This window comes from Antedon mediterranea, chromosome 9 (assembly GCF_964355755.1).
Source record: "Antedon mediterranea chromosome 9, ecAntMedi1.1, whole genome shotgun sequence".
In the NCBI taxonomy this organism is placed as follows: domain Eukaryota; kingdom Metazoa; phylum Echinodermata; class Crinoidea; order Comatulida; family Antedonidae; genus Antedon; species Antedon mediterranea.
Genome location: NC_092678.1, coordinates 18,310,042 through 18,333,302, shown reverse-complemented (window position 1 = coordinate 18,333,302; position 23,261 = coordinate 18,310,042). Strand labels below are relative to the sequence as shown.

General features: G+C 32.0%; 1 protein-coding gene across 1 annotated transcript in view; it reads right to left on the bottom strand.

Moving 5' to 3' along the window:
* Positions 1-14,293, bottom strand: part of LOC140058771 (uncharacterized) — a 40,717-nt gene extending 26,424 nt beyond the window's left edge. Inside the window, exon 1 of the mRNA XM_072104511.1 lies at positions 13,932-14,293. Coding sequence (XP_071960612.1) covers positions 13,932-13,951 — 20 coding nt within the window. The 5' untranslated portion in view covers positions 13,952-14,293. The remainder of the gene's footprint in view (positions 1-13,931) is intronic.
* Positions 14,294-23,261: the final 8,968 nt, after the last annotated feature.

Here is a 23,261-nt window from a genome sequence, read left to right as displayed (position 1 = left end):
TTCACTGGTTGCAAGATAAAGCAAGATTTATGATACAGTATTTATAGAGCAAATAATATTTATTTTATTGTTGTATAACTTAGCTGTATGTTTGTGTGTATAGTAATAACTCAAGTAGTTGAGTGACAGATTGCAAGCAATACACTGGTGTTGATCAGATAAGTACACTTGTCATCCAAAACCACAACCATGCTTTTTACAATTGCTCTCACTAGAAAACGTAGTAGACAAAGTAGAACACAAAGTTGACCAAATGCTTCAGGGTGAAAAACATGTGTTGGTGGGTTACTTAGTATAGATATTCCACAACCTACGGTAGCCTATACTTGATTTTTTATGAGTTTACGTTGTTACGTGTCTTTATACCTGTTAGTCCTAGATTTGGCCTACAAACACAATTTTGATGCACATGTTATAAAGTTATGAAAATACAGTAGGTCAAGTCTAGCTTGTTTTGTCTTTTTGATCTGGTGGCTGCCGTAGGTCCATTGGGAGGCCTAATCCGTAGAGGGCCTAATATAAGAATTTTCTTAGTTTTCATTTAAGCTTTAGGACGATAATAAATACCTTTACATTTATTTTTGGTTTCATAATATCCATTCAACAAAGGAAGCCCTATTAATGACATAATTTCCTGTAGAACGAAGGAAGGGTATATAAGTTTTAACACTACAGCTATAAAGAGAAACCCTATTAATGGGACACGTTGGTCCTCTAAGTATACCCTAAAATACAGGTTCCACAGTGCAGTAATCTATTCTATAAAAGTATCTAAATACCTAAAAACCTAACTATTATTGCTATAGAATTAAAAGCACAGCTAACCATCTACCTTCTGTCAAGGGATAATCAAGGCTTGCAAAGACAATAGAAACGTTTTGATGTAATAAGCGTGCGGACTAATGACAAGCCAGACAGAAATTGAAGACACTAATCGAATCAGAGGTTACGTCTCATCATAAACTGTGATCGGTAACATAAATAGACAGAACAAGGGTGCTTGGGAAATTAACGTATTATCTTACTTTCGGTATCTTCTTCTTCCCTGCAGATAAAGGAATGTTCCAGGTGACGGTCAAAATATTTTATTATATCTTAATGAAATAATAACAAAATTGCTTATTTTCAATTCAATTTTCATAGAAAGTTTTAACAATATTAAAACGCAACTTAAGAATGAAAATACATAAAATGAGGAAAAAGCCTATAATATTATTAACAAGTATCAAGTATAATTATAGTCATTATGCTAAACTGAAAATGAAGATTTTCAGAATATAAGTCATGGACCCATTGCCACCAACAGGGTAGTGCTTTTCATGTTCAAATCAAATCCCCCATCAAAAAATAGGTGAGGTGGAGAGAAATCATCCCTCTTTCAATAAATGTAAGGATGTTCTGCAGTAGACATGTTCATTTTTTCAATGAATTGTTATGGTTCCTAAAATGATTTTACCTAAGACTAAACATCCAAAAAATTGACTATTAAAATGGCATATTAAAAAAAAAATGTTTTTATTTTTGCAGGGTGACAATGTATCTTTAACCAGATAAACTTTAAACCAGTTTCTTTACCGAAAGTTATTAGGCTGAAAATTAGAAAATTTGTTAAACTAATCTTCCTACTGAGTTTTGTATATCCAACAGATAGAATGATTAGAACAAGAATGTTGTTACAACAGTGTGAGGCTATATTAACCAACATGTCACTTACTATAGTCTGCCCATCACTTTGTATGACATCAACTGTGATAAAAAATTACAATATGAAAAGGACTGTTAGATGGTTTTTCTCTACGGACCTAAACCCAGTAGTGAGGCACATACCCAGATAAGCACACCTGGAGTTTTTTACATTATATGGGATCAACAGCTTTACGTCCTATCTGACGGATGAGGAAATAAGAGTAAATATCTTTCCAAAGGAACAGACATGCTTGAACCCATTCCTATCAAATTCTAGTCGGATTCCTTACCATTATGCAATATTTAGCACCCAATGGGAGTATGGAAGAGTAAAATAAAAAAATACAAGAACAGAATATAACCATTGTATCACCTATAAACAATCTTGTCCTAAACAGAACAGCTACATTCCAAATAAGGGAAAACACTGAACCATTTCTTTTTTTTTTAAGTTGAACCATGAAGGAAGAATAATATATTAAAAATTATATAGAAAATGGATTTTGAAAAACAAAAACTTCTTTAGTTTTTTTTTAGTTTTAGACAAAAAATGGCAACTAACTCTTTTTACAACAAATTCAATTCAATTCAATTCAATAAACTTTATTGTCAAACTCATAAATGGCTTGAAACTTTGGCTGAAAGTACACACATTAAAATTGTCTAAAAACATTGTCGCACTAACAGTAAAAAAGAATAAAATCACATAAAACAGAGAACAAGATGTTATGTAAAAAAGTTAAAAGAGGACACAAAAAGTACAAAATGAGTTAAAAATACAGATTCAAGATACTTATTGCAGTTATTGTTTCCACCTTAAATTAAAATGCCTCATAGCAGATGGGAGAAAGGATCTACGTAGGCATTCAGTGTTCCAGCGAGGATATGTAATGCGCCCAGACCTGCTTAACGTAATGTACTGGTTAAGGGGGTGGCTAACATCTGACATAATAACTTTAAGTTATAATAGTAAGTTATACTATAATTTTGGTAAAAATATGATAATAATATACAAGTTGAAAACAATTGTAAAAGAATGTAATAAAAAATTCAAAAGAAAAAGCGAAAACATATCAAGGAATTAATGAGATATGAAGAAGGTTGCACATGTTAATACTGTAGGTTCCAAGAAACCCCAGGATTTAAAATACATAATGAGTTTATGCACTGAGCACGTGCAATGAAAAACAAATGTGTGTTGAGGAAAGAAATATAACCTGAGAAAGTCACAGTATATCAATCAATGTCTGTTTTATTAACCCACTGTGTAATAATAATTGTGTTTATTTATATCAGAGTGTTGTATTTAAAACATGTCAGATATTAAAATGAGGATCCTAAATTGTTATTTGATTGTATATGTCAAATCTGGAGTTTGAATAACCCTCCCCACTACATCATAAACACCACCATCCCTACCCCCCCCCCCCCCCTTTCAGTTCTTCCACAAAGAGCATTTTTCAACCAAGAGAACATCAATCAAAGGGTTACATAGAAAAAACTAGCTTAGCTTTTGTGAAACAAATACATGAACAAATTAACCAACAAGACAGAAATTTGCATTTTGCTTTCCAGAATTTACTTCTAGAATATTTTGTAAACAGATTGTTCCAGTCTGCTGACCTCAATAAACTATTGACCAATCATGTGTGTTTTTTATTGAAACAAAATGTTCATGTGCTCTGTGCTTATAAGAAAAGACAGACAGTGTTTAAAAACCATTTATTAGCAGTAGGGAATTTTCCTATTCCTATCAATCATGGAATAATATGTTTTAATTTCTCTATGCTCAATCAAGCAATAATTTGTCATGGTTGTCAGGAAATGATCAAACAGGGAATAGGAGCATATTGCACCTCTTTAACAGCTAGTAATGATATAGGGAAACAGAAGGATGATAAAAACTATTGGCCAATAAGACGTAATACCTTTGGGAATACGTGCAGACAATTCCTTCAGTTTATCTGATTGGATAATTGTGCCAGACGACAAGAAATAAGTCGATTGTATATAATAAATCGTTTCCCGTTGATGAAATTAAACGTTTGCTGTAGGAATGACTATGACATTCTTAGTTACAGTTGGTCAAATTTATTAACATTATTGGAACAGACAAATGGTGAAATTAAGAGAATATTGAATTGCCAATAGGAAGCATTTTTTTAAATATCTGATGTAGGTCTACTTTACTGAAATATTAGACTCTATAAGTGTGACCCCAAAGGAAATAACTTAATTATTATGATAATTTTATTTAAAAAACGTTTGAAAGTAACATACAGATTCCTGCCAAAAAAAAATAATCCTGTTAGAACTGGGCTTTAACAGGAATTTGCCAGATATGTTAAGCAGGATTTTAGCGGGATTCAGCAACACAATCCGGAAACTACTGTTTTATTACAAACAATAAACAAATATATGTCTTCATTTATAAATTTCTTATTATATTTTATTATATATTAAAAATAAATGGTTATAGAAGCATAACAAAGATTAAACTTTTCATGAGTGCCTGGATAAACACCCAACACATTTGTGGCAGAAAAGGCCATACACTATTGCATGAATAAAAAAAAAAAAAAAAAAAAAAAAAAAAAACATGTTCAGGCAAAATTTAATTATTAGAAACTTTCCATTTTGCCTGTTATTTTTTCACTTTTATAATAAAAAGATCATTGATAAATGATGTTTTTTTTTTAATGTATAGTCTGAGTTAAGAATTGAGAAATCAGCCTTTACTTTGCAAATTGTAGCCATAATTAATAAAGAAAAAAAAAATAATGGGTTGTTGTTTTTGGTTTTTTTAAATAATAAATTCATTTACAATGAAAACATTTTGGCAAAAGTTCAATTTGTTCAATCACTTGACAATTTGCTCAATGGAAATAATTAAGATAATTGTGTATAGGAGGAAAACAGGTGTATCCTACCCAGAGGGTGTTCTAGGCAGATGGGCTCGGACCATTCAATATGGGGTTGTACCATTTGTAGGCGATAGGCAGAATACAACAACAGAGGAAGCTATGAATGGAATCTTCAATAACAATACATGCTGTCTTCCAGCCTAGCTCAAAAGCATTATTGCAGAGATACTAATAACATCACAAATCACTTATTACGTGCATCTTATCAATGCTGAGCCGCTCTTAAATGAGTTTAGATACATAGATTCTCAGCAGGGTAAAATTCCATCAGAAGGAAGGCCTAGGCTCTGGAGAGTGCCTTCTTGTTGATGCAGTCTCCGTTTGTGTGCACAAGTCACGGCCTAGCACCATGATAAGGCAAATAGTGACAATGATAGCTCAACTATTTATTTCATACTGTAGGCCTATTTCATATCAGGTTATAGAAATTCAGAATATTGAGGACTTATTAGATGTACATATTTTCACGATTTTGATATGGTTTACAAAAGAAAGTATTTGAAAAATTATAAAATATGGATATTCCTAAATACTTGATATGCAAGTTTAAAAACATGTTTTGATGTCTTAACTCCAACGGGAATAATAATTTACAAAAAAAAAAAAAAAAAAAAAAAAAAAATTGTTGTTCATAAGTACGTCTGACATAAATAGAAAGACTCTATAATGACTACAATTAGCAATACAAGTATCAATGGTATAATATCCAAGAAAGAAGGTTGTTTAATATAATATTGGTAGCACTAAAATAAAATAAAATCATTCAAAATTTGATATAAAAGCACTTTTTCATTTTGGTTGTCAAACGGGGAAAGTGCGGCCTCTAGAAAACTCCATCTGGTCCCCCTAGAACATTGCAATACAAATTTGCGAATATGTATTTCATACCAGCAATGTTAGTTTTACAATGTGTCAAAAAACAGAAGGAAATTGACCAATTGAAGAGTATACCATTGCCTCAGTTAATTTATTATGAATGAGGCTTTAAATAATATTACCGAGGAAATATAGATTTGTGATGACGAATACCATGGCAGTCTGCCAACACTTAACCCATGTTCTTATGAAAAGACAGAAAAATTAACAACCTACATACAGCTACAAATTATTCATACCAATGATTGAATCATAGGGGAATACAAGTTTTACTAAATTAAATATAAAAACGAAAAACAATGCCTACAATGGAAACTCCACACCCCCCTATTTTAGAAATGTTGGTTCAGCTCTGGTGACCCATCGGGCAGGAACAAGTCATTGTCAGCCTGAAGCCTGAGTTTTGAGATGGTAGGTACTATGGTGTAGTAAGCCAGCCTATGTGTGAATGATCTGGTCCAACTGGCTTCCCGGAAAGCCTTCTCGTAGAGCCCCAAGCACCGCCACCCTCAACAAAAGTATTGCAATATCACTTCATGAAGGAGTCTGGAATGGAAATTGCTAAATTTGCTTCGGTAAAAGGGCGTACTGTTTGCTTGAGGTTGTACTGCATTTTAAGAATTAATTAATTAATTTTTTTATTAATTGAGGCGCATCTGTTCCTTATAAATCTTGGCAATGTAGATTTAGCGAATAGTGAACCTGACCTCTCGCCCTTCCTTCCCTATCCTTTACACATATGTATGTATCAAGCCTATAAAAGTGCCCCACAGATGTATTTTCCTTTTCAAAATGAAAATAATTTTTTTTACAAAATGAATCATTGAAAATATATTTATAATTTAGGTCCCAGAAGAAAATGGAGAATACTGATTAGAGTGAAATTATTTTGTGGAGGAACAAATCAATTAATTTTTGAAAAAATATGGAAATTTCAAAATGAGTGTGTCACTGATATTATTAACATAAGCCTAGGGTTTAACAATATGAAATTAATTATTTTATAGTATAGTGTTTTCTATGAGAACAAATTTAAATGTAACCTTAAAAGCAATATCATAGGCCTATTTCTATTACAAGCAATAGTAAATTATTATTTATTATTATTTTTTGGCAGCTGAAATGTGAACACACTGGTAAATGTTTTTCTTAAAATAACAGTTAAAAACACCACTGATCATTTTTTTATTTAGGAAAAACTTGGCAGAAATTCAAATTGTAAACAAAATTTTCATCTATACTGAAATAAACTATTCAGCATTATGCAGCAGAAACAGGCTTATACTAGATTCTGTAAGGTAATTTACTATAAATAGGCTGATTTTGTTTTTGTTTGTCAAACCTGATTTACTGTTTAAATAGTTTAAAGACACTATTAACAGAGGGTATACAGTGCTGCAGCCACAAGAAATAAAATGGTGTGATCGCAAAAAAAAGGAACAATATCTGTGCAAGCCGGCCACTATCAAAGGCCTCTGTGAGAAAGCGGTCAGGTTGAAACTTTACCAACAATACTGGCTACGACCCTAGTAAAGGGTAATACCAGGCATATTATGTTTTTGCCAAAAAACATTTTAGTTTTTCAATAGTTTATAGAAATTTTCCATCGCAGATCGGGCGTATTTTGTTTTTGTTTGTCAAACTAATTTTACCATTTCAATAGTCTATCACTATTGTAAAGTTATCAAGAATACTTTGTTTACAAAAACACTTTACACTTTTGAATAGTAAATTTATAAATAGCTAGTGAAACAACATCAACTTCAGCAAGGTCAGACAATTTATACAATTTTATTTGGTTTTCGTCTGGCGACAGTTACAAAGGGACGAAATTATTACATAATTTTCACCGTTTTTACCGTATTGTTTGATTTGGTGACTCATAGGTATTAAAGAATTTAAAAATACAATCAACAAGTTGAAAACAAGAATTTGCCCTTTGTGTATTTTGTAAATGTATGTGAACTGCGATATTTTAGCATTTATTGTACTTTTTGTTGTTCTTATTGTTAAAACTCCGTAATCTTAAATAAAATCACCAGTTTAACCTCTCCGGGCAACCTTCTTTTTTATTATAACAGTATTTTCTTTTTCTTGCTCACTAGCCATTGTAGGCCTATACTACATAGAGGCTGTTCACACATACAAGCTAACTAAAGCCTTGCCTACACCATCAAACTTTATGTGTCAAAAAAGTTTGATGTGCCTATATATGGTAGTGATATGCTTAAATATGGTAGTGATATGACATCATCATGTCCATATATGGGCACATCACATTTTTTTGACACATAAAGTCTGATAGTGTAGACAAAGCTTAATATACTACATAGAGGCTGTTCACACATACAAGCTAACTAATATACAGATAGAAAAGTCAACCGTCTGCGTTCATTCAGTTGCTGGTCTCGAAAGATGTACTAGGTGCACATGGGCTAGATGTATATACACAGCTCGACCTACGGTTTACAGTCCTTATCCGAGAAGACTCATTTTACCACTAGAACCATAATGATCAGTGAAATTGTTATGCAATGTTATGGCTATGCAATGTTAATTAATCTTGAAATAGATTACAATAAATAAAAAAAAAGTTGTTTTCTTATATAGTATGCAAGACAATGCAATTAATTACTATGTTATGTTACAATAAATAAAAACAAAGTTGTTTACTTATTTTGAGTTCAACAGTAAATAAACAATCTTCTATTGTTCTGTAAATATTTAATATTTAGCTTTTCTGGCACCAACAGATTAAACAGATTATAATCAAGATTACCACAAAGATAAAGTAAACAAGGAGATGAAAAGGAATAAATTAAATCCCAAACTCCTTCAAACGAACTTTAATCTATGTTAATCAGGAAAGCTGAATCCTTCACCACATTAAAAAACTTCTCAAATCCCACCTTTTTAATTTGCACTTTTCTCATTAATCTTTTGCTCTTAAAACAAATTCTGTTGATTGTTTAGAAACCCTGCATGTTGTGATATACCAAATTGAACTTTATTATTAATTAATATTAAATGGGGTAAGGACACAATAATATATAGAGCCGGCTTCTGCTGACTCTCACTGAAAAATGTTTTTTTTTAATAGGTTTAAAAATATAAATTATAGAGTGTAGGCCTACCAACCACAGTTTATTCTCTAAACAAATATTTTAATTAGTGGGTGGTGGTAGTCGACTATAAAATCACATCATTACCAAAAAAATGCAATGAGTTCAGATGGTCAAATTGCTAAAAGTTGTTATTATTTAAAAACAAAAAAAATGTTATTGAGTGTTGTCCAGCTAAAAGTAGCAAAGAGATAAAGATGGTGACATTCCAACAACCAATTGATTAGGTGTAAATTGTTAACATTTTAAATTTGTCCTGTTTCTGCTGCCAAGAAATTAGGAATGATTCATTTACATGGCCCATTATAAGTTGTTTGCTCACAGCATATGTAACAAGTTATTAGGGGCCAGATTTAATATGAAGGAGAGGAAAGCCAGATTGGTTCCCTAAAAATAACTATCAACACTTTAGACCTGGAGGTATTTTAGGACTCATGTTATATACCTTAGGTTATTCCATGGATCGCTTATTTCTCCATGGTAATTCTTATAAAGCTCTGGTTACACTATAAACTAGTTCGAGAAAAAAGTGTGTGTAAATATAGTACAGTAGTAATATGCCCAAATATGGTAGTGATATGACATTATCATGTCCATATATGGAAAAAATGTTTGTCAAATAAAGTTTGATAGTGTAGACTAAGCTTTAAGCTCTGTCTACACTATCAAACTATTTTGACAAAAATAGTGTGATGTGCCCAAATATGGTAGTGATATGACAACATCGTGTCCATATATGGGCACATCACATTTTTTTGTCACATAAGTTTGATAGTGTAGACAGAGCATTAATCTAACACATTATAAAATAGGTGATGACATCAAATTGACATGTGTCTATCATTGGATACAGTAACCCAAAACAGTCAGTTCATCTTAAAGTCAAGGTTCTACAAATGGATACAATTTCAACCACAGTCTCCCTGATCTTAATGATACATCACTCATTCATTAACTACCATCATTATACTGAAAATAGTTCAATGACTTTCTTACATTGAAAGTTAAATAAAATTACAACATAGGAAAAGTAACCACACAACCACAGTGTATCTGATCCTATACTCATTTCAAAACTGTCAATTGAAACCCAATTATTAGGACACATATTGTATAGTGGTACAGAATACGGGGGTTGGTTGTAGTGTTAAAACACACATTTGCCTCCATTTGTTTTACAAATGGAGGCAAAGGGGTGTACCTTAAAGAAGGCCGTTATACTATATTACCAACAATATTGGTGGTCATACTCTTACTACTACTTACTAGATAGTATACAACTCTTGGTTGGTTTCTGCTGATAAAAAGCCGATGTCAGTGAATAAAATTATCTTCAAAATAATGGTTATTTTATTGATCTGTACTGTAGCATCTTCAAAGTTTGATAGCCTGATGGCATTACATTTTGGGTAACGTTGTTAACACTTTCATTGATGAGCACCTATTCATTAAAAAAAGTATTGATTGGGAGCATTTGAATAGCAAGAATGTGGTGGATATGCAGCAGAAACATGGTAAATTTAATAATAAAGTATTACTATTTCAAACTAGCTTTCTTTTCTAATATAATTAGTAATCAATCAATAACCTTTTTAAAATTGTTTTTTGTGCAAATTTAAATCATATAGAGCATAGTTAATCGATAAGGGATACTTTTTAATTTTAATTTTTTTTTCTCTGTAAGTTGTTTGTGAGGCGAACATCGATATTGTGTACATGATCCATTCTTTAGAAATTCAGTACAGAGACTACATCCATTCTTCACTAAAAACCAATGCACCTATTCAGTAAAATGTAGAAGCATTATGAATCATGTGGTCTTGTCATTACTTTCAATTAGAAATGACTAGTAGTCATTTAAACTAATTAACATACAGTACAAAGCCCCTTTGTAGAATCACTAACCAGAGCCAACTCTCTAAGCCCAGTGTTTATGTACAAAGAACAAGAAAAATAACATTTTGACTTTGGGTATGTTCAGACTCACAGAGTTTCAAGGCGTACAGTAATCCATGGCGTTAAAAGTGTTCAGACACAATGATCAACATTCCAATGCCTTTAATTGCGTTTAAAACACTTTGATCATTAGGTCTAAGCAGATAAAACTATGTACATTCATGAAAAACGCATTACTGTTTACATTGTAAAGTTGTTTTTTGTTATATTTTTATTTATATAATGTTACTTTCAAAATATACTGATTTGTTCTGACTACTTTATACTACAGTAAAAAAAAATAATTTCAAACATAATTAGCACACGGACAATTATCTGATTAATATTGTATTTAATTTATGAAAATATTGGAAGCTCAATCTCACGATCAGTAGTCAAATGTCCAACACTAGTTTACTAGTTGCTTGATCTGCCAATTACTGTCAATTCAACATTTTGTAAAATCAATTAATTAAAAAAAATGTTTGGTTGCTCATTTTGCTAGTCAGATAATGTGTAACTAGCAAAGTTTTCTAGCGTACAAAAAAGTAGCCCCGATTCTAAAAAAAAATTACAACATGAACTCTGTGTCCTAAACTAATGTTATTTTAAGGCACATGGCTTTAAGAAAAGGCCACAGCCTCCAGTAATTCTAGAAATAACTCACCACAAACATGTAACATATCACATTTATTATTTTAGCAATTCTAAAAATCATGTCACTGGAGATACATTCATTTTATATGGAAGTACTGTACACTACCATGACAAATTAAGAACTTGTCTGAATTTAACATACATTTTAATGACAGATTTAAGCAGAGTCAATGGTAAGTCTCCGGGATCGCATTTTTTCGTATGCTTACAAAACGTTCCTGGGACGTCGTCATATTAATCATTTCTTAACAAGTTTTTAATGGCCACACATCTGGATTTAGTGGGACTTGACCCTGTAAATTATTGGGGTATATCAGTCCATTGGGACCATTTAGTGTGAAAGGATTTTATGACAATACTGATCAGTACTATGCTTAACACTTTCATGCAAAAATTGTTTATAGTGTCAACAAAAAAATTGTTAAAGGGCGTAGGGGCGAATCCAGGGATTACACTTGGAGAGAATGTTCCCCTCTTTTCACAGCTACAATGAATTTATAAACTAATTTTTGATATCTATTTTTTACTAATTACATGTTAGCGCCCCCTCCTGAAAAATCCCGGATCTGCCCAATGGACGTTCCCAGATAAATGGTTAAAATCATCTAACAGCCTGTTCACACGTATGGCGGAAGCCGTGGTGTACGTAGCGTTTCATTAGTATAACGAACGCCGTACGTGTGAACACCTCAGCATTTTAATCCGTGGATTACCTTACCGCTTGCGTAAGCCACGCCATTCTTATGCCGTTTGTGTGAAAGTACCCTAATAGATTACTTATTGGAACACCATTTAATTGGTCAATGCAGATACAGTTTAGATGGTAATGATGACTGCTGCACTGACCTCAGATAAACTACCTGTGTGTGTCACAAGTTTACAATGATTTAGCAGGAATGCAATCAAAGGCTAGAGATTCATGTATAAAAACTAATGCTAATTCAGCATTTTAATACATGAACAGATTCTACTATTGAAAACCAAAGTTGCCTAAAGTTTATTGGCTATAAAATACAATCATCTTCAATATTGTGGTTTATTGTTTATCTTTAAGTTTATATTTAAGTTTCCTTCCTGTCACAGCTAAAGATACATTATTAAAACACATATACAACCTAACCACAACAAAAGATTATTTTTATAAGTTTAAGTTTATCAATAAGTTCTGGCTGGCTGTTATGATTAGGTTTGTTGGTCAATACACACAGGGAGTGCTTGGAGGCTAGACAAACAGAACATAACAGATGTAAGGACTGGGGTTAGGCTAACAAGTTGTACTTTGCCTCCAGGGGGAATAAGCTAGTATGATTGAAGCCTGACAGTTTGAAAAGCATGTCAGTCTCAACAGCAGATCCTACACATGTACAGTAGCCACTTACACTTTCATTTATAAGGGTATACGTTTCCGAAACCCGATGTTCTGGGGACGTCCCCGGATTGTCATTAATCATAATTTAGCGTGTTTTAATGGCTGTTCGTCTGAATTTTGCCGGGGCTGGAGGTGGTCTGGTAAATTATGAAAGGGTACACACCGGTTCTTTTGGACTGTGTGTAGTAAATTTCTTATTTCAAACAAAGGATTTTATGACAATTCTATGAAAGTTATGCTACTTTTCTGCAGATATTTAAATGTGTTATCCAGTGGTTTTTGTGAATGGTTGAACAAGTTTGACCAAGTTCTGGATATCTGGTACCAGCAGCATGTATCAGGTGCAAAGAGCTTAAATTGCTTAAATTATTTTTCAGGTTGCGATAATTTTTTGACTGGTTTTATTCTTGAAACCCTTAATAGCCAGTTAAATTTTTGGACGGTAAACGGAAAAAAAAATCAACCGTGGCTGATGCCAGAGGTTTAAACAATACAAAAAATTATAATCAACTGTGGCTAATGCAAGAGGTTTAAACAACTATGACAGATTCTGAAAAACAGGTTCAACAAAATGGAATTCAACAAACTAAGAATCAGGTAACTTGTCCGGTCGGATATACCGTGTTTAACCAATTCCTCTACGGACAAATTGGTTTGCCCTAACTGCACTATCTATTCATAAATAAACCGGTAGTTTAACCAGGTGGGTGCCAACTGTAGGCCGACATTTGAGTAAGCACAAAGCAGCTGAGATCCTGAAGAACCTTATTTTTCCTGACTGAAGTCCATGCATTTTTTTTCTTAAAACCATACACATTTGCAGACTATTTAACCCCAGGTCATGAAAAGGACAGAACCGCTTGTCGACAGAATCATAATGAGAGGGACTGAAAAATTAGATACACATTTGAGCCAGGAAGGAAAGTTTCAAAGGTATTACCTCTGGGAATTATGGGATACTAATAAAGGAAGTCTTCACACCTCAGTACCAGAAGACATTGGAACATAACAAAAGGAAACATCAATAATTAAAATGACATTTTGTTAAAAATTTAACATTGAATAAGACATAATTCAATTCAATTTTCTACATAATTTCTTTCTTAATCAAGCTGCACTTTCCCAGCATTTTATTGTAAATTAAAATATAATGCTAATAGAATAGGCCCCTACATAAAAAAAATGATCAACTAAAAAACACAGATTAATATGAATACCTGTATAAAATATGTTTTAAATTTAAATGTGTTAACAGTGAAATTAAAGTTTATACCATAATTCACATAAACTAATAACATTTTTAATTTACCAATATAAATTAACATTTATTTATAGATAAAAAAAATATTACAAACTACTCACAAAGTTAGTGTCGTCGACATAATGTTCTGCTAGTACCAAATCCAAATTTTAAAATGTGTTTTGTCGATTCCAAATATAGAACAAAGATAAGAAGTACTGTACGGCTGAATGTCTTTCAATGTAGCACAGCAATAATCTGTGTTGCCTAAAAAGATGCAAAGTAATTGTGATCTCTGCTAACTGGTAAAGTTAAATACAGTAAAAAGTGGAAAATGTGCGCACAGTGAACTAAAGAAATGCTGTAACCAAACTGCCTACAGAACCGGAATATTTGTGTAGCATAGATAAAGTGAGCTATTACTGATAAGTCTTGAACTATAGGCCTACTGGAGATGAGCAGCAGTGTCCTTATACAAGGCAGATGGGCTGTTAACCTGACAAGCTAACAATGTTGATTAAAACCTTGCTATCCAATTACAACTATAACAGTGAAACTTCACACACTAGACAATGCCACTTTTACAGCCAAACAGATTACTGGAAAGTTTTGGACTGATCTATTATAAAAAACAGGGATGTAAAAAGTATCTGGAAGGATTATTATCTATGGTTATCAAACTTCAGATCACTGAAAAGTTTTAGACTGATCTATTATACCAATAGGGATATAATGTTTCTTGGGGGATTAGTTTCTATAGGTTATTAAACTTTAGACATTAGACAATGCTATTTACAGCCAAACAGACTACACTAAAGTTTTAGACTGATCTATTATACAAATAGGGGTACATCAAAGTGGTTTTTTTTTCACAGAGATTATTTTCTATAAGGTTATTAAACTTGAATTGTTAAACAAAGGTAGGTTTTACCATAATTAATTTGTATTTAGGTTATTGTGGTATTAACACTATATACACACATATGACTCATTTTGATAAACTGTTCCAAACAGTGATTATTTAATTTATTTATTTATTCATTCTTTCTTTCTTTATTCAGCAGGCACTTTCAGTACTAGTGCACTGATTCCAAAGTAGTACAGTAATTGAAAATATAACAAGCATAATAAAATAAAGACAAAGAGTTATTGAAATATACATTAAAAATAGCAATCAATTTTAGAAAACAACAAATTCAGTTAAAAATGTTGAGTACTAATTGTATTTTGAATGAAGTTATTTAAAAATCTTTAAAGTTAATTTTTAATTCATTTGGAAGTTCATTCCAGCTTTTAGATGAACGATAAGTAAAGGGTTTTTTGCCTTGACAAATGTTCCAGGTGGGGACAACTAAATTGTTATGGCTTTGGCTTTGCCTTTAGAATGGGTAGTGTTATTAAAAGTCAATTTTGAGGTCAAATATGGAGGAGCTCACCCTTTTAAACACTTGAAAGTCATTAATAATAATTTTTCATTCCAGAGTACAATTTCATTGTGTATTGAATAAAGATTTTTTACATATTGTACGTTTGCTAAAATTATGGAAAAAGGGGGAAGACAATTTCAATGATATTTGATATTTTACTTGTTATTTATGCCTGCTAAAAATGTGTATTTGTCAATATAATCTTCCAAAAACTGAAGAACAAACACTTTCGTTTGAAGAAATAAGTAATGATTTTAGCTTGTTTAAATGTATATGAAGGCACTCACTCAAAGGTTACTAAAGGTGATTAAACAACATGTATTTACTTCAGTAACTGCAGTAGAAACATTTTGTCCTTTATACAGTATTGACAATGGCTTTAATTCCTAAAAGAAGAATGGCTTTGTCTCTTTAATGTGATGTGACCATATATGGACATGATGATGTCATATCACTACCATATTTAAGCGCGCATCACTACCATATTTGGGCACATCACACATTTTTGTCACATAAAGTTTGGTGTGATGTTGGTAGTCTTTTGTTATTCAGTACTGTAGGAATGTACATTTTGTTTTTCTTATTTTTTTTATTGTTATATTTTTAAAGTGTGCCACTGATAAAAACGTGCAGTGCCAATATATTATTATATTATAGTGTAGACAGAGCTTAAGTTTGACTAAAATATTTTATTTATATTTAAAAACCTTCAAAGGATTTTCAGCTTTTTTTAGAAAAAAATTCTAATATTCGCTTGTTATAGTAGGATTGTTTGTTTTATATTTTAATACTGCAAGAATGTCACGTATATCCATAACATATACAAGAAAACAGCTAACAATAAACTTATTTGTTAAAAAATCCAAATTCCTTGGCTCCGAGACTAAGCTTTTTAATATCAGTAAAAAAAACTATAAAAATGTGACCAAAAAATTGACAAAAAGAAACAAAAAACAAAAGTTATTTTGTGAATCTTTTAAATAACAATTCAATTGCCAAAATATAAACACTATAAGTATAAAAAATAATCTGCTTTTTACATGACATGACTTTATTTCAATACACAATTGGCCTATATTTCACAAAAACTACATTATTTACAGACATTTTTGCTTCCTTTTTAAATTTGTTGGAAAAGACTTAATTTCGTGTATTTCTTTGTATACATATTTAAATAAAATTGGTACTGTTGCACAACGAATTCCAATTCAACGAAGAATTGTGTCACGTGCAGGGTATGGATACCACGACTATTGCAGTCAGGTCCATTGCCGACATAAAACGCTTTCATTCCCGTTCAGTTGCGCAAAAGTCCATTCAAAGGAGTTAAATTGAATTAAGTAGCTTTCAGATCTAGGTCGACATATGCCTACCTTAAGGATATTTCAGATTGTAGAGTTATTGGTCTAAAGTCTAAACTCAAGGCCTTCTCTTTCAGACATCTAGTTAGTGGTTACCTTAAGTGTCGGTTTCAGCCCCCTCAAATATTCACTTTTCCCCCCCTCAGATACGGTAATCACTTTTGGAAGTTTGAAGCTTAAGATCACGTGAAAACAAATATACTCTGAATTGCGGCCATCAAGGGCAAATAAACTAGACTGTATTAAATAGACAGTGTGCGTAGAAGTGAAACCTGTCAGTAAACAGACTCGCGTCGCCAGAGAAGTTCTGATTAAAATCATTGTCACATGAAAACAATTACACTGAAATTGAATTAATTATTTCAAATAAACATGTAACATTTATTATAAATATCTTCAACGACAACAATATGTAGGTGTTATAATCATACAAACAATAATGTAGGTGTAATAAGGGTCACAAACAATAAATTCAGAACAATAAATAATAATTCAGATGTTTGATGTGTGGGAGGTACTGTAACACGCAATTGATTGTAAAAGGTGAATTCGCTTTCCAAGTAACAAATCCATTCACAAAACAAATCAAAGTCTTTAAATGTGTAATTTTTAATGGTTTTATTTTTTACTATTTAATTCTAATTTTATAAAGAATTTCTTTTAAGATATGATTGTTTTTACAGGTCTGGTCTTTTATTAGAAGATTATTATAATAATACCAAATCTCTTGATGTCTGTCCGGCTTTATTATAGACTAGAGGTCACACAATCTTCAAACTTGGAGTATGGGTGCAGCACGGTATAAGAAAGAACGAGGGTACAGGTACGCCTACACTTGTTACATGAATACGTTACAAACAGGATGAATGACGAAAATAAACATTTTTTAAATAAATACAAATAAATGTTGTAATTTTTTGAGTTATGAAACTACTGAGTGAGTGAGTGGCCGAGCGGTTAAGACAGTGGAACAGTAATTACGTAGCCATAACATCGGCAGGGGTTCAAGGCTCACTCACTCCATGGTTCTGGTGGTAGAACGAGTCTTCTCGGATAAACCGTAGGTACAGTGTACACATCTAGCTCGTGTGCACTTTAAAGAACCTAGTACATCTTTCGAGACGAGTAGGGGTTACCCCGGTGTATTAGTACATCACAGCCACTGATCACCAACTGGGCCCTCTGGGAGACCAGTCTTTGACTGAAGAGGTTACCCAGTATAAATATAAATTTCAATTCAATTCTTCTTTGAATGTTCCTGCACTTTTGAAAAGTAATTTTTGCATGTATTGATCAATTTCCCTCAATGCAGTATGCTAGGTTAACATTGAATCATATGAGTGTTCATTGCAAAATGAGGAAGAATTGTAGACAAAGTAAAACTAAGTAAAAATAAAAAAGTAGGAAAACTAAAACGACAAGTTTAACAAAAAGCGATATATAACAAAATCATTTCCAAATATGGTATTAAACACAACATTTTTCAAATGTCTCATCATAACGGTTTGGGAGTTATAATAACTTGTAAATTAGTTACAATAATTGAAATAATAAGGATAATTGATATCACATGTACAGCTAAATGTAATCATTCAAAACAGTGTTTAATGATACACATTATTATATTATTATACATTAAAGCACACAGAAAATGAGAGAATGAGAGCTACACAGGGCATGTTTTTAAAATATTTAAATTTTGTCAAAACCTAACAGGACTCAGCCAGACCACAGCCATTATTAGGAAGTGGAGAGAGCAATTTAGGCTGGGGACGAGTGGCCGTATTCACCAATCACACTTAAGTTAGATTTTTCCCTCAAATATTAAGTATTTCACTTAACTCAATAAATATTTAAGTATTTCCCTTAAATTGTATTCACTTAGGTAGCAGATGTGTCTTAATTTTGTTGTGAATGTGTGGATATACGGCCACAGGGGTGTAGTTCTAATTAGGTTTTTTGCTTTCTTTTCTTTAATAATGCTATTCTTGTTGTGGAATATAAAGATATTGAAAATATATTTTAAAATAAAAATGTTTTAATGCTAAATTCACACATGAAAGGGAAATTTACCTTTTGGTGCATAAGTCCGGGATGCCAGACACACTCTGGTGCTGATCATGGTTCAATTTTAGACCGAACCCTGGTTAGCAATGAGAACCTCATACTCCAGTTTGAGTTAGATTTCTTTTTTTTCTCAATGTCTTGTACAGAGCTTTTAGAGGTTTCACAATAACATTAGGCACTTCATAAATCCAGGAAATTATTAAATATATAGATATTATAATTTAAAATTTGGATTAGCCAAAAAAACACTTTGTGGGCCCCTTCAGTAAACTCTAAATCCTGGATCCGTCACTAGGAAAATGGTATGGAAAGGAAGCAAGGAAACACTCACGCTCATGTAAAAAAAAAATTATTACAAACAATCTGTTACTGTAAATAGTAGTTTGAACTTTAAGAAACGGATATTTTTATTTGATGATGATGGTATTTCAAAAGAAAAATAAACAAAACAAGGAACTAATAACCGTCAATAATTCTAGGCTGGAAATAAAATTTCAGTTCTTGGTTCCGTACCATGACCAAGTCTAGTCTTATAGTCCCCATAAGAAAACCACAAAAAAATATCCTGTTGGAAAATGTATTTTTATCCTGTTACACTGACTGACGGAATGAATAAGTGCCAATGTTTCACACCCTGGGCTGACCTGTGCGCCAACGACAGGCTTCTATTTCCAGCCTAGAATTGTTTGCAAAAGATCTCTTAGGTCGACCACTAATCCATCTGCACTTTTTGTTCCACCCAGCCGCCTTAAGACCTATGGTGATCGAGCCTTTGCAGTTGTAGCTCCTAAACTGTGGAACAATCTTCCTGATCCTATTAAAAATTCATTCTATATCATAGTTTTCAAACCACTCTTAAAAACCTATCTTTTTTCTTTGTAATTTCTCTCTGTTGTTTCAATCTTGGTGCGATGCAGCTTAACACAACTCAACTGGTTGTCATTGGTGCGCTTACAGTATATAACCCAAAAAACTAGGTTTCCGGTCAGTAGATTCACCTCTATATAACTGTCGATTGACCCTTGATCTCTCTGTTTAGGTGTGTATATTGAGTTTAATCACAATGGTGTGACATGCCTACGTTGAATCGCATGGACGATAAAAAAAAATGATTTATTACATGCAGCAAAAGCATATCAAGTTCAAGTTCAAGTTAAAATTTATTGTCAAATACACAGTAAATGAAATTTGCCTTCCAAGGTTCAAATTACAATAAAAATAACAACAGTTAAAAACATACAATACTATACAATGGATAAGATAATATATAAGAAAATATGCTATGTATAAAACATTATGAACAGTATAAATATTAAAATACTATATAAAGAATAAAATATAAAACGTCTCAAGTTATCTTTTAAATTGCTTGTTGTATTGCCTGATTGCACACGGAAGAAATGATTTATTATGACGCTCAGTCTTCTTAATTGAAGGAATCATCCTTCCGGATCTACTGAATTTTATAAAGTTAAAAAGAGGATGAGACTGGTCGTTAATTATACATTTTAGTTTTTTCTCCATAACCTTATCGCATATATCATGGATAGATGGGACGTTTTCACCTATTACCTTCTTAGCCATTTTTATTATTCTCTGTAATTTATTTGAGTTATACTTAGATAAACTATTTAGCCATACAATACAGCAAAATGTTAATATGGACTGTATCATAGCCTGATGGAATAGAGACAGCGCATCTCTGCCAATATTAAAGTTTCTTAATTTCCTTAAGAAGTACAATCTTTGGTTTGCCTTCGCATAGACTTTGGCAGTGTTGGCGTTCCATGACAGTTTTTCATCTATCCATACTCCTAAATATTTATGTTCACTAGTTGTGCGGACATCATTATCTTTGATATTTAAAGGTATAAGTTGCCTCTTAATTTTACGAAAGTCAAACACAATTTCCTTTGTTTTATTTACATTAATACTTAGACAGTTCATATCACAACAGTTAATTATATAATTAACTTCAGTTCTATACGTGCTCTCATCATTGTTTACAATTAAGCCTGTGATACAGGTGTCATCAGCAAATTTAACTATTTGACATGATTCACTTCTAAGGTCACTTGTATATAATGTGAACAACAATGGAGATAACACGCATCCCTGTGGGGCACCGGTGTTTGAAACAATGATATCAGACAAAACATTATCAATTCTAACACGCTGGGTTCTGTTTTTCAAGAAATCTCTGATCCATAGACAAACAAAAGGATTAACATTCATACTAACTAATTTATCAAGAAGTATGTTTGGTTTCATTGAATTGAAAGCCGAAGAAAAATCTAAAAATAACGTCCTTACATATTGCCTAGGTTTATATGTGGACAGGACATATGTTTAATATTTGAAATTGAAATAGTGGATCATGGCTTATATAAACAGTTTTCAACCTAAACCTAAATTTCTGTATTGTTTTATGCGACATGCATTCCGCATGGAAAAAGAAAAAGTTTCTTAACATAATGGTTTTTTGACACCGCAGAGTGTAGCCAAATCGCGTCATGAAAACAAAAGGTCCATGTTTTGACATTTATGTTGGTCATTCGGTCATCCCTCCTTTGTGATTTAGCAGGGTTGTCCATAATTTAAGCCAAATCATAATTTTGCATAGTTTGTATGACATCTAGTATTTCAACTTCCGTAAATTTGAATGTTGGCTGAATTTGATAGTAATTATGGACATTCAGTAGAGAACTTGAGAACCTCATCATTACAGTTGTTTCAATCTAGGTATAAATAAAATATGTTTGCTTTCATTTCTTGACGTAATGATAATTTAAATATGTTTATTTTTACCTTAATTTATTTTCATCATAACATAGATAACGTGGGACAATATATTAATAACATTAATTTATATTAATATTTTTTGATGTAATAATTAATTAGAATAATTATGTTTTTTTTCACCTTAATTTATTTTCAACATAACATAGATAACGTGGGACAATATATTAATAACATTAATTTATATTAATATTTTTTGATGTAATAATAATTTAAATAATTATGTTTTTTTTCACCTTAATTTATTTTCAATATAACATCGATAACGTGGGACAATATATTAGTAATAAAAATTGTCAATAATATTTCTTGACGTAATAATAATTTAAATACGTTTGTTTTCACCTTAATTTGTTTTCATCATAACAGATATAACATGGGTAATAATAATAATTTGCAGTATTATTTCTTGACGTAATAATAATAATAATTAAAAACTGGCCATTATAGTCTATACATTGACGTGCGACAGCAACCTATAATAACATTTTGCTAATAAGTTAAGTTAAATTAAATTATCCATATGTACTGGGATTTGGACCTTGCCTCTTGTGTCCTCACAGATTATGCATTCAACTCTCAATAGAAAGAAATACATTAAAATTGGAACAAATTCATTCTCGGATTTGCTCACAGAAACACTGCAGTTTCAGATTATAATGACATTTCTATTTTGTTAGATGGACTTTTTGACAAACTTATACTTAGTCAAGCTTTGTTGTAATGTTTGGTTTTCTGCAAAGTATGGACCAATAATAATAATTTGGGCTAAGCGCATTATGCACGAAAAATAGAAATAAAAGTGTCAGAATGTTTTTTATGTATTTTTATACCGCTTTATATAGTATTATAGTATTTTTATATTTGAAATTCTTAGTTTGGACTGTCAGGACTGTGGGCTAATTTCAGTTTACTTTTGCAGACGACAAAAATTCTTTATCTTATCTTGTATTTTACTGTATATAAATGGCTAAACAAATGAATGAGTTAACTTAAAATACTAAAGTTTATTTTTTTATTGGTATGATTCTTGGTTTTAGGGTATGTTCAGACTCACGGAGTTACGGTGGAGTTGTCTAAGCAAGGCGTACGGTAATCCGTGGCGTTAAAAGCCAAGGTGTTCAGACACAACGATCAACATTCCAATGCCTTGCGTTTAAAACACTCTGATAGGTCAAAGCAGATAGAACTATATGTATACATTCATGACAATGCATGAAAGTTTACATCGTTTACATTGTTTTTTCCATTTTTATTTATATAATGTTTACCTTCAAATATACTGATTTCTTCTTACTACATGTAGAATTTCATTATAATTCAAAATAATTTAAAACGTAATTGTTACATGGACAATTATCTGATTAATTGATTTAATTTATGAAAATATCATATTACTGACGCCAACTTTACTGTTCTTTAAAATCTGAACCTGAAAATACATTTGTCATAGCTATTTCGCTGTCGTATCATAGGGTACGGGTATGTAGTTGCTGTCTGCTAATCGTGGTCGTGTATTTTCATTGGTTAATGTTAAAATCACTGATGCATCACTGGATTAGCGTTATGAAATCTACCCTCTCCCGCTTGAGTTATTAACGCCACTGGCGCGGAGTAACAGCTTCCTAACGCTAATCCGCGGCATGGTTCAGACACAAAAATATGTACGCCGCTTACATAACTCCACTGTAACTTCATGAGTCTGAACATACCCTTAAGTTTAAGTTCATCTCGGCAGAGAGCCAAAACGAAGCACTTAGCTGTAACCTTGCCCAGTGTTTGAAATCTCATTGGTTGG